Source organism: Mycteria americana, chromosome 7 (genome assembly GCF_035582795.1).
Source record: "Mycteria americana isolate JAX WOST 10 ecotype Jacksonville Zoo and Gardens chromosome 7, USCA_MyAme_1.0, whole genome shotgun sequence".
Taxonomy (NCBI): Eukaryota; Metazoa; Chordata; class Aves; order Ciconiiformes; family Ciconiidae; genus Mycteria; species Mycteria americana.
The window spans coordinates 30,241,112-30,258,349 of record NC_134371.1 but is presented as its reverse complement, the minus strand read 5'-3'; the positions used below and the strand labels follow the sequence as shown (position 1 = coordinate 30,258,349).

The window sequence follows — 17,238 nt, the reverse complement described above, 5'->3', positions numbered from 1 at the left end:
CAAATCCATTGCTGATCGTGCTGCTTCCGTGGCGTTATTCAGGTTGCAGAGAAGGGTCCAGGAGGTTGGATCTGCAACCCAACACCTACTCATGAACAGGCATCAAAAAGCCCCTCTGTAACCACTGCCGGAGCAGAGGCACGCGCTGACCGTTCTGCAATCACGCCCAACGACACAGCCATAAAAATAAAAGCTTTTTATTTATTTTTTTTTTAACATACCATTACAGAAACATCTGAGTAACATTCTCAACAGGTCAGGCAGCTCCGCGGCCCTGGGGGCGAGCGCAGGCAGTCAGCTCCGGGATCTGCCATGCCGTGCTCCCGAGCTGCCGCTGCTCTCTCTGCACGACGCCCCGCTCCTCGCCCTCAGCGGGGAGACCCAGCCCTCCCGGCGTCAGGGCGTCACCTTTTTGTAGGTAATGTGGAGGTGTTGAGTCATGGGCTGCGTAGTGGTTGCCATCGAGACAGTTTGCTCGAGTTTCCCGTCGGAATTGAGCCTGAATTTTCTGGTAATCTAAAAAGGGGGTAAGGAAAGAAATAAGGAAATCAAGCAAACAGCATCCACAGGCTAAATTCCTTTGTATGTGTAGGCACAATACATACAATTTTTTTCACGTCAGTGAATTTATGGAGCACACTTACAACACTGGCTGCATCTGCACAAACTTGTGCTCTCAGTTATCTATGGGTTGGTTTAATACCACATAAAAACTAGGTTGCATAATTAAGCCTTAAAGTCCAGAATAAGACAATACTGTATTTGTTGCAATCAAAGTACTGTCTTCTCTCCCGAGAGCCGCACCTCACTTGTCACCCTTGAAAAATTGCTGTCAGTCACTTGGTTCATATGTTATCAGAGAAAACAAAACAGATTCAAGAACATGCCAGTACCTATTCTACTGAGAGCTTGTTCAACCTTGCTGTCTTTCTCAGCTGCTAGCCAGCCACAACTTCATATGTGACAGCTAGGATTCCAGAGGTGACCTCAGTATGCCACACTAACTGCAGCAGTGCCATCTTAACTCCAGCTGGCTGTACCCCACCCAGCTGTGTCAACAACAAACTACCACTACACAAAAAAAAAAGTCAAAAACAAAGAAGCAGTCAACCAAGCCTGGAGCTGACAGCAAGTGCCCAGACCTGAAAAGAAGCCACAGGTTGGAAGAGAACCCATAGCCACTTTTGAATACACTGAAAAGCAAGCAAGCAAGATGTGCAAAAACAAGGTGGAGCTCCAGTGAAAGGCAGGCGTTCCTAAAATATCCTGATGAGGCTCAATTCTGGACATACTTTACACGTGTACCCTCATACTGTAATTAATCCAGAAGACCAGCGTTAAGAAGTAACACCACTGCTGTACAAGGGTATTTAGACAAGACTTTCCTATTCTCTTCCCTAAGGACCTGCTACTGGCCACTGCTGGAGACAGGATTCTGGGTTGGCTGGTCTAATTCAGCACATCAGTTCTTATCTTAACGATCCCTCTGGGTCTTGTAATGTATGAAATATCTTCTGAAGGCTGTTACAGAAAGGATAAGCCAGGATGCCATGCAATATTTCCAAGAACTCCTGATGGCAATCTGTAATTAAAGCATGCTAATCAACCTATCCTCTCAACTAAACACCTTCTGCAATACTATGTGAATTGCTCACCGTGTGTGCACTCACCTGCTCTACATGGGGCTTCTTGGCAAAGGAGATCCTGGCTATGGAGTGAGAAGCTATAGACAGTTCTTGTCCATTCACCTCCCCTTCCTCCACCTCCACCAGACCTAGTGAGAAGCAAGGTCATACATATTATTAGGCTACAAAGGTTAGTTAACGATGTCACAATTATTAGGCTATGTAATAGACCACCGCTCTCCCTGAAGGACAGTTTTATTTGACCTAGCACATATCAACAACTGCAAATCCACGCAACCACAGACATGTAATGCCAAGTAACTCTCCAAGATTGTTAAGGGAACAGTAGGAGAGAAGCTCCCCTGCTACAGTGCTGCGGAGGCTCTTGGTAGTCCACAGCCGGGGCAGGGTCTCTAATAGGGAACCTGCTATACGGGTCACACCACACACTCCTAGATGGAGAGGCTGCAAAGGAGGTTTAAAACCACCACAGCCCCACCTTGCCAGGGCCACAAGCTCTACCCTGCACCACAGAATCAAATACGGCAAGTGTTGACATTGGTAACAACAGTTTAAGTGGGATGTTAAATCTGACCCTGCTTAGAAGGAGCAGCTGGCCAAATATGACACTAGCAATAGAAGGAGGACTCTAGACCCAGGAGCTCATGAACCAATATGCATGCACCTCTCTATTTCTACCACAGGGTCAACTGTGGCCAACTCATGGGAGCAGCGGGAACAAAGCACCTTATCTGTACATGTTCCCCTTGCCTCCCCACAAAAAAAGACTAGGCTGCTACAAAGGCATCAAGAATTTCACTGACCACTTATCACTTGCCCTCATCAAGGCTCAGACTGCAATTCTTGTTACAGAGGCAGGGGTTCTTTTGGTTTACAAAGCTACATCTGCAAATACCAACATACCATTTGAGGAAAGGATACCCCTCCAGTCTCCTGCATGAGCAGTATTTCAACTTGCAGTCCTTTCCTGTCACAGAAAGCCAGAAAGCCACGCTGCCTGGGCAAAGCCACATAGCCAGTCCTAGAAACTAAGTGCTTTTGACACAAGCTCATTTATTAATTTATTTTCACTGTGGGTTCAGATGAACCCACATGAAAACAAATGAAATGAAACTGTGAGAGGTGCAATAATTTTCTGGAAAAGTGATGAAATGGCACAGCAGGGTAAGGACCTCTCTTCCCCAGCATGGGTATCAGGTGTGTACCTGTGTTCTGGGCACTGATGAAGGCCACCTTGTTAGTGTCAGGTTTGAGGCGGATAAATCCACATTCTCGGTGCATGGGCTTCCTGGTGTCTGGATGGAAGGCATTGAACCTGAGGGGAAATCAGAATACAAAAGCTGCTGTTTGTTGCACTGAAAATAGTGTTTGACCTGGTATGGTCTCAGAGGAAATGGTATTTTATTTAACCATGATTGCCTGCAGTATTATTTGAAGAGTAAAAGACTGACACGGTTGGTGTCACGGTTGGTGAAGGTTCTGAGAGGTGTAAATGTGTAAAAATACAGTTACTTTACAGGCACAGCTATTTCTTAGAGCTGGTGTCAGTTATTTAAGTTCAAGCTTCAGATCTTCCACAGCTCCTGGGTCTTTCTAAGAGCTAGCTCAGAAACTCCCTCAGGAAGTCAGACATTTCACAGATGCTGAAGCCATACTCTGTCTCAAATAAATATTTGAGAAAAGGAAGTATCTGGAATTACAATATCATCTTTATTTAGCTTTTAAACCTGGCAAGTTAGGTTTTTTGTATATTACTTGCTGCAGGCAGTAACAGAGCAGACTTATTTCTCCCACCACCCCCTTCAAAAAGAGAAAAAGTTCAGCTGAGATTCTTATTTATTCTTCATGTGGCCTTAGAGTTGTATGTTTGGTCATCCATAATGTGGGTGATATATATATATCACCCATGTTCATATATTACATTAGTGCTACAGTGTTCCTGAGCCTCCACAGGTAACGGAATTAAACAGCAGCTTAAACACAATAGCAAGCTAGCTAGCTACATAATATAGTGGACTATCCTATTGGTGTTTCTTTATTCTAGACTAATCTCTTTCATTTCATACTGTTTTTCATAGAATTTCCCACTCTGCATCCTTCTACAGCAAAGGAGACAGAGGCAACCTCAGAGCTGCTGCTGCTAAATCTGCACCCAGAACTCATGCAACAGCAGTTCCCACATGTGCCTCTGCTGTGCAACTGGGATGTGCCTGCTGGAAACAGCCAACACTAGTCACCTTGGCCACCATGACCTGTCCAGGGACTGAGGATATGCTGTATCATCAACATATCCCCAGCATATCCCAACGGTAACAGGGCAAGTGTGCAAGAAGAGCTTGACCAAGGGTCTTGTCCAGGCGCTGGCACATGGCAAGCTGAGCAGTTATTTAAAGCAGCACTGAGAGCTGAGAAGTCCAAAGCAAGTGTTTCCTATGTGAAGTAAAATATAATGAATCACGCAGAGTCAACATTTCCTAGAGACCAGCAGCACAAGCTGCAGCACATGGCACCCCTACACATGGTATGAGAAACCCGTGGGCTTCAAAGAACTGGAGACAAGGAAGGGGGAGCACAGCTAAGGCATGCAGTTAGGGAGGAGTTTGGGTGCCTTGCAGCTGATCCTGGCTCCCCAATGTCCTCTAGGTACAGATACACAAATTACTCCTCCTGTTTGGCTTTGTCTCTATATAAAGGATGTCTCCTTTTAACCATGTAGTTATAGGAAGAACCAGGAATGACTTCTATCAGTGGTGCATCCCTACTAAGGGCTGTCCTAGCATGTAAGCCTCTGTGCTCTGCAACTAGTGAAGCCAGGTACCCTACAGAGTCATACCTCGTCGTGGGAGCACCTGGAATCAAAGGAGGAACAAACTTACATCAGGCTTCTTTCAATGCTTGGAGTATTCAAGAGATATACGGACTGTCTTGTAACAGTCAAGTGGCACTGCTTCAGGAGCCAGGGAGGCACAGAGTCTCTATCCTCCAAGCCTGCTGCCTATTTTCCTGATGCTTCCCAGAGCTCAACAGCTCTGAGCTGTATATCTCCTTGGCACAAAAGGCAACTCAAATCAGCAACTAACTATTCAAAAGTTGGAGAGGGAGGTGTATACAGAGCATGACTGTCAGAGCTTTGTTTCTTTTGGAAACTGGACTAAAAATGTCACATGCTGAGCTGGCTGAACTGTCACAATGAACGGCGCACACCAGGATCACAGGGCATCTTTCACACAGCATTGGCATCTTGTAATTATTATTTTCTCTGGTTTTCAAAGCAAAAAACTTTCCAACTCACCCCTCCCAAATGAGTATTGGAGCAGCACTGAAGAGTTAGCTAACATGTCACTTCTCTTACTGCAGATTTCTTTTTGATTTCTCTTAGAACAATTACTTGCAGCCAAAGCAGTTAAGCTACCTACCTCCTATCCCATATAGTTTGTTAAACACTTTTTTTCTCAGATTTGCATGGTGGTGAAGACTGAGGACCACAGTTTAAAATGGACAAACTTGGCAGCCATGCCATAGCCCCTTCATTTATTGTATCTGTAAGCGGGAGTTTCACAAAGCAGAATGATAGCAGTTGTAACACTATTACCCGAAGATTCATTTCTAATTAGACAGCTACCACCAGCAAGAAGAATGGCGGGGTTTTTTCTGGCTATGAAGACAGTACATCTTTTGGCTAACATATGTGCCCAGTGTACATCACATTAAAGTGGAAGGATCACTAGTCTTTCAAAAGTAGGTACAGAATTTGCACAAACAATAGCGATGTCCATCCTGGGGCCATTCTTGGTACCCTAAATTACTCTCCCTATTCTAAGTTACAGTTACATTCGCAGCACCCTGAGTTACTTCTCACTATGTAACCCTCGAGACTGGCAGGCCACAAGAACTGTACACTGCACCATGGCCACAGTCCTGATCCTGTACACAGGGGCTTCTGCATGAGTTTACAGGTGTGAACTCACTTTTGAAAAGCTCTGTAGAAGTGCAGTGTACTCTTGGGCTATTGAACCCTCAGTGATTGCAGGTGTGCAGCTCTGGGTATGTTGCAACAGCATGCCAATTAATCACAAGTTTTAAACGAAAACAAAAGTCAGACCATGCAGTCACATATCATTACATTATCTCATTTGGTAGGTGAACACTTGTTTACTTTGCTACTGGAAAAGAAACACAACCAACAAATCTCACTGTAGCCATGCCTGCTCCGATCCAAAAGCTGCTGCCAACGCAGATAAACCCCTACACTTACGAGAAGTTGAGCATGGGCTGCCCCACGTGAGAGATGTGCACTTCTTCCAGGTACTGGAAGGGCTTCATTGTAGGGAAGGTGCTGTCTCCTGGTGGGTCCGAGAGCCAGGTGCCCAGCATCCAGGACAGGGGCTCCATCACAGGATTCAGCTGGGGAGTCTCTGTGGAGGAAAAGAATGAACAAAGAAAGAAAATTCAGGGATCAGTGCTCTGCAGCTTGCTGTGAGCTGCTTACAGCTGGGTGGAGTTAAACACAAAACACCTCAAAAACAGTCCAACGCAGCAGCAACGCTTTTCTCTAGAGCAGCATCAGGTGCAAGGGGAGACAGGGAACAACGAACAGTCATGGAAAGTAGGTCTGTTTTCAAACCTCCTCTTGGCCTGACACAGGGCACTCTTCCAGGTCCATTTCTGACTCCTCTCTGTATCATGATCTGAAGAGAAAGCGCCCTACCATCTACAGGCAAGGAAGGAGAAGACTGAAATCTCAGTGTAAAGAATTATCACTAAATGATAATTAAGTCTCTAATGCTCTGGCCTGATTTTTCTCAAGCACTGAGTACGTACCATTCCTGTTTGTTTCATACACCAAGGAAGCAAGTCCTCACTTCAGAGGAATAAGAAAGTCAGGCTGCATACATTCAAGATCAAAGTTTGACTGTAATTTTTTTGAAGAGGTTAACAACAACCTGCACTTGTACAATGAGACAAGGATCGTTCAGAAGTTGTTCTCCTTAGGTTCTGGACTAAGGCTAAGTAAAACATTTCAAAAAGACTAGGGTGCCTGCAAGTTAAAGCGTAAATGGAAGAGAAAGCTACTTCCCTTTGTCATTGCATTTATTAAGAAGCAACCAAGGTCTGTTTCACAAAGTTAAAACTTCTTTAACAAATAATTTTAGAAGAGCTTTGATAAACAACCATTTTGCATTTTGCTGTGATTTCAGAGGTTGTGACCTGAAAAAAAAAAAAATCAGAGAAATGGAGACAGACAATTTAAAGCCACGTGAACAGCAAAGCAGATCCATTCCTAAGGTGTAAGCAGGGAAAGTGATATGGCACCCACGTGATCTCAGAAAGACCAATACCAATACAAACGAAGTGCCCACTACTCTAGATTAGCTATGTTACGCAGACAAGCATGACTGAAGTATACTTAAAGCATGTCCTCCTCTCACACACATGATAATGACTCATACTGGTAGGGTGGGAGTTGAAGGGGATTGTTTTCCACACCTATTGATATCGCTCAATACAAGAACAAGCTACATGTCCAGTTGGTCTAAAAGGCACGGACTCAGCTGCAGGGAGAAATTATGACCTAAAAAGGTGATGTTGTGTGTAAAAATTTGCTTGATCAGTCTGAGTTTCACTGTGCTCAGTCCCAAACATCAGGCTGAAAAGACTGAGAGAGGAAGAAGAACGTAGAGTCTGCACCTGGAATGCCAAAGGAGAGGGAACAGAAACTTTCCCAGGTGAAAGAGAACTACCACTTTTGTTATTTATTCTCCCAAAGATAGCAGGTTTAGAAAGCCAGCTGGCATGTCACCAAGATGCTTATTACTCATCTTTATCCTGAAGTATTTTGCAAGTGAAGCAACATGAGAGCTCACTGTGAAATAGGGGATAAAAGTCTATGGCATCAGAGCCAGCCCTTGCAAAGACCATCCTGCCAGCCTGTGGATTCACCACCAGCTTACCAAGGTATTAAGAAGGGGTTCCTACAATCCATACAGCAGTGTTAGTGTACCAGATGGTATTTCACTGTACTTACCTTCCACCTGTACTGTGAGCAACCAAAACAACAGAACATCATTTTCTGGTGCAGCAAAGACCTTAACACAGTGATGACCGGTAACAAAAGTCCAAAATTATTGCTACAAGAAACCCCATACTTCTACACTGCTCCTTACAAGCCAGTTTCCCTTTCTACTTTCATGTTGAGAGCACACGGTTTTGCAAGTAAGGAGAGTATTGCTACCCCGTCCAACTGGTATTTGTCTTTCACTTGCTACTGCATACACTGCATTTCTTTCCAAGCTTTTTGCAGGCTCAAACTCCCACCGTACAAGGGAAGAGCAAAGCTTTGGAAAGGCTAGAAGAGACTGCAGCCTGGGCTGCTGCTGCCCTCTCCTGGGTCAGGAGGTGGCAACAAAGCCTAGGAGCATGATGCTTTCTGTCACCAGAGTGCTTGTAATGGGGCACTTCATTTTCTTCTGCTTACCAACCTTGCAGCATTTCAGGAAAAAGCATAAAAATGACAGATAAAAGAAACTGCTTTAGCCATTTCTACTCTTTAGACTCAGTTATAAACCAAGAGAAGCCAACCGATTGTTTCCAGCACCCACAGCTTGACCCCACTGCCTTGCTGTGCAGCTTTCAGCCTGGCTGGAGATGCTTGACCAGGCAAGCTAGTCTCACTTCCAAAGAGCTAGACTTCTAGCCAGCTGAAAAGTGAAGATGTAACTGTATATCCTGAAGTCTACAGCATCTGGGCAAATAACATGGCCAAATGACCATTATTACTTTTTCCAAACTACCTGGATGGCAGCAAAGCCAGCATGAGTTTTTTTAGTTCTTACATCGCTTGGAAAAGCCAAGAGCAACAGAAGTGCTGGTGGGAATAGGGACCAGAGTCTCAGTGAAGTGCAGAAGAGTAAGCACATCCAGATCACATCCTATGCAGTGCTCTTTTTACCTTCATTATTGGTCTCCGACTAGTGGACTAAGTCCTTTTTTTTTTTTTTCCTGGCTGCCTTCTGTCCCAGAGGGCTGAGCTAAGAGAGTGGAAAAGCAAGAGTGGGGAGGCAGACAGGAGAGAAGCTGATTGAGTCCATCAGAAAAGAAAAAAGTGGTAATTTGAAAAGAAATTTGGTTCTTATGTCATGGTTGGGGTGGGTAAATGCATGACTATTGTAGCAACAAAAAGTAGAGTTTAAAGAGGAAAATATCTTTGTCTGCTGAGCTGCTTTGTTATAAAGCTGTTGTTTGAAGATACAGTCACTGTCAAGAGGAATTTCACTGATGAAGGAGCATGTACTTCCCTTTTTAAAGATCTAAACTCTTGGCACATCACTTTTACAAACAACCTGCTACTATGGCTTAAAAAGTAAGTGTGTGACAATATCAAGAATATGAACCACGTCTGAGAGTTTGCAGTGCAAGAGACACTGGCTACCCCTTCTGCATGTTTAAAGCTTCAGATTCAGATGGGGTCCTCTTAATGATGGTTCTCTTGCATTAAGCATGCAGAGTTTCTCTTTTATCTAATAACAGGGAACCTCGCACTACATCCTCTTTCTTAACAAGGAAATTCCTGGAGTCACTTTCCCCTACCAGATGATACACTTTCTTGAAGCCGTTAGGGATCCAGCATCTTCAAGACCTCCACTCCTCTACGAAATCCAACTGAAATCAGCCACGATGCTCACAAGTTGCAACAGCTTGGGAGACAAAAACCACAGGCACATAAGCAACCCAATCACCTAGATCTCTTTACTTCAGGAAGCCACTCAGGCCAAAACTGCTGTGCCCAGGTCCTGTGCACACAAGTCAGCTCCTTTTCACCATCTGACCCCACTTCATCCCTCCAAACTCATGGATGGACTGTTCCCACATCTTTTCCATTCACAGAGGGTTTAGAAGTCAAATCCCTCCCTGCATGGTAACAAAGTCAGACTGTAACCGGCTGTCCATGCTTTGCAGTGGGAGATGGTGTGCTCTCCCTGCCATGAGAAAAAACAGACAAAGCAGCTGGACAACCCCCTTGGGCCATGTCTACACAGGCTTCAGCCAGTGTGGCTCTCAAGTGGGATCCCTGGCACAGAAAGTTATGCTGGCACAAATTCCTATGCAGCTTTATCAGCAAAACTGCAGCACGAGCAGCCAGCTGGCTGCTAACAAGGCAGCTAACCTATTTCCCCCACGCTGGGGAATACTTGCTGCAGGAAACTTAAGGGAAAAAAAAAAACAAAAAACAAAACCCCAAACAAAAAACAAACTCACACAGCACCTTCTCAGTCTTCAAAGTGCATGGTCTACAGCAACAGCTGGGCAGCCTCCTCCAGTCCTTTCTTCAGCCGAGTCGCTTACTGGATTTAAATCATCATCATCAAGGTTCTGGTAATTAAGGAGCAGCCTTGCTCAGCATATTTTTTCCATATTTAAGTACAGAAGGTGGCTTTATACTCTGCTACCCTTCCCTGAGTGTTGCACCCCTTTACACACTTTGCTGATGCTCCCCCCAGTAAACCAGTAAAGCATTCCTAGCACTGACACGCTCTAGGTCCATCTCTGCTCTAAAAGCCGGGAATGTAGTTATATTCACAAGTTTTCATCTTATGGCCTTAGTAATTAATTTCATGACCAAGCACCAGTGTTATTGCCTCTGTTTCTAACGTCTGGTAAAATGCTCCAGTGCCTGTAGTCACTGTCAGAGTTCTCCGGCACTACAAAATATAGAGAAAACATTTTTAAAATTATACACTATTAAGAGAAACCCAAACATCCTACCTGAGCTTATCTCAATATGTTTTACTTTCTCTCGAGTTTTCCTTAGCATTTTCATTGCTTCCTAGTTGCAAGCTGTTTTTTTGTTGCGAGTCATTGCCAACTCACTGCAGAATTAAATGCTTAATGTACAAGCTCTATAGGCTATTAGGGAAAAAAACCTAGAAAAAAAAAAGATGCTTCCACTGGAAAAAAAAAAAAAAAACAAAACAACAGCAGAGTAAACAGTCTTGTTTCCCTGCTTCCAACCACCTTTCTCTCCAAGGGGGTGGTGAAAGAGCCATCTCCCTGGTCAACCACATCCAGAACCTGCTGCATGTCAGGTCAGTGCTTACACGCTGGTTACTCCCATGCAGAGCACAAGGCAGCTTACCTCCCACCTGCTGCAGGGCAGCATCCGCTCAGGCCATAGGTGCTGTGAAGTCTCACCTAGCCTCTCTTGTGATGCCTTCTGCTACAGATTCAGCCCTGCTCTTAACCTATGCTCACATATTCCTACCCCTTATCTCACTCTTAGTTTACTTTATAGCTCCCTTGTTCTTTGTAACACCCACTTACTCTACTGAGCAGCCTTCTACTCTGGCCATTCCCGTCCCAGACAAGGCAGGGGGGAAAAGAAAAAAAAAAAAAAAAATCACAAGCAGCACCTGCCATCTCAGAATAAAAGCATTTTTCTTCCAAAACCTAGCTCCAAGTTAACATGCAGCTGCCAGGTTAGCAGTGCCTGCCCTGGTAGAGGCAATTCTTCTGACAGCACATCTCTGCGACCCATTATGAGTGTTTCATTTTCAAGCTAAACTGGATAGGAACCCATTGCTGTTCAAGTCCTGTTCAGACAGATGAAAGCAGAGCATCTCGCATCCTTGCACGACCCCACTCCTCTTCTCACTGCCACTGAGGAACACGATTTTGCTTTGTTTTCTGCAACACGAACAAAAACCTGTTTTTGTTTTTTTCCGATTTGTTTTCTGCAACACAAACAAAAGCCTGTTGCCACCTTGATGGGAAACACCACCTGACGCCCCACAGACCAGGCATCAGGACTCCATCTCAGCACAAAACCAGACATTTAATATTCGAGCTCTTCTGCTTGTCCCCAAAGTTCACCAACTATGCTTCATTCACATGTAAAAAGTATTATAAATGACCCCATTTCTATGCTGGCTTTGTACAAATATTTAAAGACAAATCTAAGCTACAAGGAAATACGATTTCCTACAGATTCCTAGCAAAATTCTAACCATTTTTCATGCGGACTCATTTTGCAAACTCTCCTGCCTTTAATATGACCTTCATGAAAGCAGACATGCAGTGTGGAAGAGGCTCCACATATGCTCAAATGGCTGAATTCTAACAGCTTTACCTCTCTGATAAACACAGACACTTCAATTCCATTGAATCATACCTGTGTTTGCTCCGTTGCCAGCCATAGTTTGCAGTTATTTTTCTATTGCTTGGTCTAGCTCTCTAACCACCTTTGCTCACCAGAAAGTGTTTTGCACAGGGTTGATAAGATGGCTATAAGGGAAGTGAGCTCATGATTAGGTAAGACAGTTATCCCGGTGCCTGCTGGGAGATGTAGTTTTACAAAAGAACCAAACTTGAGCACGTTAAGATGAGGTGATCTTGTGAAAGAGCCATCTCAGATCTCCTGTGCTAGCACTGGGGGATTCTGATGCAGCAGAGCTGCAAAACCATCAAGCAGAACAAGATGGTCAGATAGTACTTGTGTATCAGAGGACAGTGTTGTTAGAATAGTGTCCCCTTCCCAAGGACACTGGATCCATATTTGCTTGCTGGCTCTCCCTAACTTCTCCCAGTGTATCCTGTTGTTCTCCAGAAGATGCATCTAACCTCATTCTGCCTGGTGCACTGTGCCTAACCACGCTCCTCTGCTGGAAGTGTTCCTCAACCTTTGGTCCATGGACCTCAGAAGTAGCCCATGAAACAGAAGGAAACATTTTCCTACCAAAAAAGTGAACAAATTCAAAGTTTAGATGGAAAAAGGTCACTGTGGCAGCTGTCCAGGAGACAGCCCAGGGCTTCTCCTAAAACCAGTTAGTCGATCCCCCTGTTAAGACAGGTTGGGAAACACCGCTTGAGCACATCGTGACAGTTCAAGCACGCTGTGAGCCAAACTCACCCAGACTGAGTCACAAATCCTCAAGTGTGGCTGGCAGGGACTTGCGTGTACAGCAGTTTTGCAGAAACCTGCTCTTTCCAGCCAGCTGTAGTATGGATATAGCAAGCAGAAATTTACTTGTCTCATTGGAGGAAAACATCAGTTGAGAACTAGTACCAAACTCAAGATCTGCTTAATGGGTGCAGGCCTAAAGCTGACTTTTTGCTCGCTATTTTGTGGAAGTGGCTGAACGTCAGGCAGTTGCAAAGACAGGTCCTGCACTGTGTGGAGTTGGGATGCAGATACATAACAACCTGCATGGTCAGTCCAGTCGGTTTACTCACACTCCCCATCCCCAAGGCACTGCCTTTAGAAGAAAAAAAAATATGCAGGCTCAGGTTCACAGCTAATAACATCACCTCAACTACCCATCAGATGATTTGGGACAACTGAAATGTAGCTACTAGCAAGGACTATAATTATTATTAACCTAATACGTTACCTGTCTGTATTTTTATGAATACCAAAAAGCCCATCTTCAATTCAGCTTTGCATTACAGTAAGACTTAATGTCTAGGCATAAACCAGACTCTACCCAGCAGCAGTCAGCTGCACTTAATCAGGTACTTTGGCTGCCATAAAGTATTACTATGAGCACAAAAAAAACAATGCAAGGAAGATGAGCATCAAGATTAAATATAAAAAAAAAAAAAGCCAGCTAGCCCCCAACAACCCCTTTAAAAAATCACTAGCCAAAGGGTTCCAATAAGGACTTCCCATCGCACCGAGCTGTAATCGCTGAAATTATTCATTTTCACATACTGATCTCCAGTTTTGTTGATAAGAGATGGCAGAACAGGTAGCGAGTTGGTCAATTCATTAAGAAAACTGACATTTTCCCTTAGAAAACAGAATATGTAATTCTTATGTTCTTATAAAAGATATTCTTAATATATAATTCTCACATCCTCAAAGATGTATGTATAAGAACATCCATCTCAGGAAAGAAAAGAAAAATCATAGTGCTTACTAGAATAAAGAAAAAAAATCTTCAGGACACTCTTTTTGCAATTAGTATCTCATTGAAGGTACTCCAACAAAGCCAGACACCCTTTTTTCATATATCTATATATGAATGAATGACATTTATGGAACCTTAAAATTATATTTAGTTATTTTCTTTAGTTTGATACCAAAACAATACAAAAATACAGACCATAAGGTACAAATAAGACTATGTTAATTTCCCATGGGGGAAAAAATTCTTTTCCCCCCTCTACCCAAATCAAAGTGTGAGTTTTCCCACACTTTGGAAAATTAAAAACACATGGAAAAAGTAGTGTTGGGTATCGACCTTCAAGAATTTTGTCGGGATTTATTTTCTTGCACCTGAGTGAGGAAGTAGGCCATCCTATAATAGTCTGGAAAACATGTCTTTCTATGCCAGTATCATGCTTCTGACCATGTCTAATACTACATGGCTTTAGAAGAAGGCTAAAGGAGAAACCTCATAATGGATGCGAGAATTACCATGAGGGGATACCTAACCATCCATGGGTGACGACTACTTCAAGACAGGCCCAAGTCATGCATCCTTCACAAGGCAACCCAACATTTTCTCAGCAGCCACACAAACATCATTAGATGCTCCTAAACTTTTCCCCTGAACTGTATCTTGCAACTAGAGTCATTGTGCAAAAGTTTTATCTTCCCACTTTATTATCCATTTCCTGACTTCTTCTGCCTTCCGAGGAAGGAAACAATCAAACCAAACACAGACATTCGATCATAAAAAGTTACCTCACTGTGTATCATGACATTGTCATATTTGATACCTACCACCTCACTTCGATTTCATATATCCCGAGTACTGAGTAAAGTATATTAAATCTAAGATCCAAAGTGCTTCTTACATCACTGGAGAAGACTACAACAACTTTCCCAGATACCTGTTGCCCATGACAGCTCATTAACACACCAAAAAAATTCACAGGCACACTCCAAAGGAAGGCAAATCCTAACAGGTGCTACTGAGTCACAAAATAAGGTAAAATAATCCAGGAAGAAAAAAAAAAAAAAATCAAGACAGTCTGCAACACCATGACCTAACTTCCCATTCCACACCAGGAATCGCCTCAGAAACTTTTGGGATATAAGAAATAGCTCATGTGCCCAAAAACCTAATTGTTTCACCTCTATTTGTTGGTCTAACACAAGCTACTACTTCTCCTTCCAAAAACGTACCTTCCTCATACCTTTTACCCATCACATCTTTCTGACCTCTAACTTAAACAGCCTTTTATTGCTAAGAAAATGGTGAATTCTGCCTCAACGCAAAGCCACTGGAAATACTGACCACAGTCCTGGGATAGCAGGCTGTTCAAGTAAGGGAAACTGATCCTCTTCAGCTCATCTAGCTTCTCCTTTAGCTTCCTGACTTGACTGTCAGAGCGACTGATCCTCTGCCTCAAAAGTTTCAACTCTCCATTCTTCTTTTCTACCTGCTCACGCAAGCAGCACACCTGACTTTTGCTCTGCCTGGAGGAGAAACAGTATGAGTGGAGGGAGTCGATGAGCTTGCAAGCTCCTGAGGCCGACATGATGACCTCGTTGATTGACATGGGGTTGGCATCTGTGTCACCCTTCTGCCCCACCACAGCCTCAGCAGCAGGCTGAGGGGTAAGGTCTGCTGGGGATGCCGACAAACCCTGGGAAGGTTTCTGAGGGGTCGCAGTGAGGGATGAAGTAGGGGAGCCTTCCGCTACAGCCTTATCGTGTCCCGTAAGATGGCTGCTGCAGCTTGGTTCCACGTCTCTCTTTGGCCTTTTCCTTTCTAGCTGTTCTTTTGGGAAAGACGGCCTCTCTCTGGCATGCTTAGAGGAAAAGCTGTAAGAATGAAGGGAGCCAATGAACTTGCAAGCACCAGAGGCAGGAGGTGTGAAGTCATCAACTGACACACCACTTCTGTCTGCTACCCAGCTCCCCATCCAGGTGGCTTTAGGACAGTCCTCCACAGAAGATCTCTCAGGCTTTTTCTGAGGTCCAGCCTTTGCAACCAAATTATCACCTAACGTCCTTCTCCGAGGGCTGTCCAGCTGGCTGTGGAGGTTCTCTTCCTCCTCGGACATCGATCCAATTTCTGCTTGCAAAGTCACCTCTTCCATCTCTTTCATCCCTTGCATCACCATGAAGTCCTGGGCAGAAGATGAGGTCCTCTGAACTACCTCACAGCCTCCTTCCCTTGGGTCTTCTCCATCCTGCAGCGGCACCTGACTTGCTGTTTTTCTTCTGCTTCTGACATAATCCAGGTTGTCGTGTTTTTTCTCTGCAAGCTGGAAGATAGTAGGGACAGCAGTGGGCTTCAGCAACCGGTGCTGGTCTTCCAGCCGCTTAGAAAAACTGTCTTTGGTGAAATGCTCACTGCAAAGAAATGAATACTTGGTAGGAGTCCAGTTGTCTCTCTGAACAGCTTTTAGCCACTGAATCAGACGCTTTGAATCCTTCAGAGGGAATCTAAAAAACAAACAGACAAAACCCATGAAAAAGTAAGTTGTGTTTTGGAAATCAGAAGGGTTGGTACTCTTAGGTTTAGGAAATTCTTGTGAAAGCTGTATTTTAATAAGTTATGCTCATTTGAGGATTATTTCGCTTTAGGCTGAAACACTCAATATTCGTTTCCTCTGTTAACAGCCCCACTTCACAAACAGTGCAGAACTAAAAAGTGTTGTTTCCCTTTTCATCAGCAACCGACCAATTATTTAGCTGTTCATCTACCCCAGAACAAACGCAGCACCCTGTTCACAAATGAGGAGAAACGGAGCATACAACGAACACCGAAACACCCTGGCTCGACGAATGCGTTGTCCACCTGCTGCCTCTGCAACCCTGTTGATACGCCAGGTATATTTAATAAGGTGTAAAAATCCCTGGACTGAAAAAAAGACCCTGAGTAGTTGAACGAGGCACCTTTTTAAAATGGGCTCGCATCGGTCGCGTGAGATAACAACCTTCCCTTGGGGACTCACCTACGGCAGCATCACCAGCGAGGCCCCTGGTGCAGGCCGAGGCCGCGGGGGGACAGGCCGAGGCTTGAGTCTGGGGCCCAGGCCCTGCAGCGGCGAGGGAGAACTCCCCACTGCCAAGCCGATTTCTGGAAGCGTTAAGGAGCCCAAAGCCGGTCCCCAGCGCTGAGGGAAACAAAGGGCAGCCGCTGCTGCTCGGGCCCGGAGGTGCCGGGGAGGGACAGGCGGGCACGGCGGGGGAAGCACCGCGGGGGCACGCAGCCGCCCCCAGCCCGGCGGTCAGGCTGGAGCGGAGCCCGGGGATGGGGGAGGCCCGGTCGCGGCACCTGCGGAGGGCCGGGGGCGGCGGGGCTGAAGCGGGCCGGGCGGCCGCCCTTACCTGTGGAAGGAGACAGCGCCCCGGTGCGCCTTCCCCTGTCGGTTGGAGCAGTTGGCGGCGGCGCAGCAGATCACCATCTCCGGCCGCCGCCGCTGCCGGCCGGGCCCGCCCCGGCCCCCGCCCGCCGGCCCGGGCCCCCGCCAGCCGTACAGCAAGATGGCGGAGCCAGGTCACCCCGGCCGCCCCTCTGCCGCTGGGGAAGGGGTTTCTGTACGGCACTGCCGTCAACCAAGATGGCGGCCGCCACAGGCCGCCGCCATTTTGGCCGAGGCGCCGCCGTACAGCACCGATACTGTGGGGCGGGTGGGG

The 17,238-nt window shown here is 45.4% G+C and overlaps 1 protein-coding gene across 5 annotated transcripts; it reads right to left on the bottom strand.

Annotated features, from left to right (window-relative positions):
- Positions 1-234: 234 nt before the first annotated feature.
- On the bottom strand, positions 235-17,212 carry THAP4 (THAP domain containing 4). 5 transcript variants are annotated; one of them, XM_075507718.1, is made up of 6 exons: positions 16,930-17,212; positions 14,885-16,041; positions 5,902-6,061; positions 2,852-2,961; positions 1,671-1,774; positions 235-516 (listed from the first exon to the last, which is right to left on the bottom strand). In XM_075507718.1, the coding sequence occupies exons 1-6, from the start codon at positions 17,004-17,006 to the stop codon at positions 397-399; spliced, it is 1,728 nt and encodes a 575-aa protein (XP_075363833.1). In that variant the 5' UTR covers positions 17,007-17,212; the 3' UTR covers positions 235-396. The 5 variants fall into 5 exon arrangements, with proteins under 5 accessions (XP_075363833.1, XP_075363835.1, XP_075363836.1 ...); XM_075507720.1 differs by having other exon boundaries at positions 15,452-16,041; positions 16,930-17,210; XM_075507721.1 differs by having other exon boundaries at positions 15,596-16,041; positions 16,930-17,207.
- Positions 17,213-17,238: the final 26 nt, after the last annotated feature.

What these genes read in the sequence shown, in the direction of transcription:
- THAP4 (XM_075507718.1), bottom strand. Translation starts at nt 17,006, where the DNA reads ATGGTGATCTGCTGCGCCGCCGCCAACTGCTCCAACCGACAGGGGAAG. An exon ending in GGCGCTGTCTCCTTCCACAG is followed by an intron (nt 16,042 to 16,929) that starts GTAAGGGCGGCC and finishes TTTGTTTTTTAG; the next exon opens with ATTCCCTCTGAAGGATTCAA. An exon ending in CATCAGTGCCCAGAACACAG is followed by an intron (nt 1,775 to 2,851) that starts GTACACACCTGA and finishes GCTTCTCACTAG; the next exon opens with GTCTGGTGGAGGTGGAGGAA.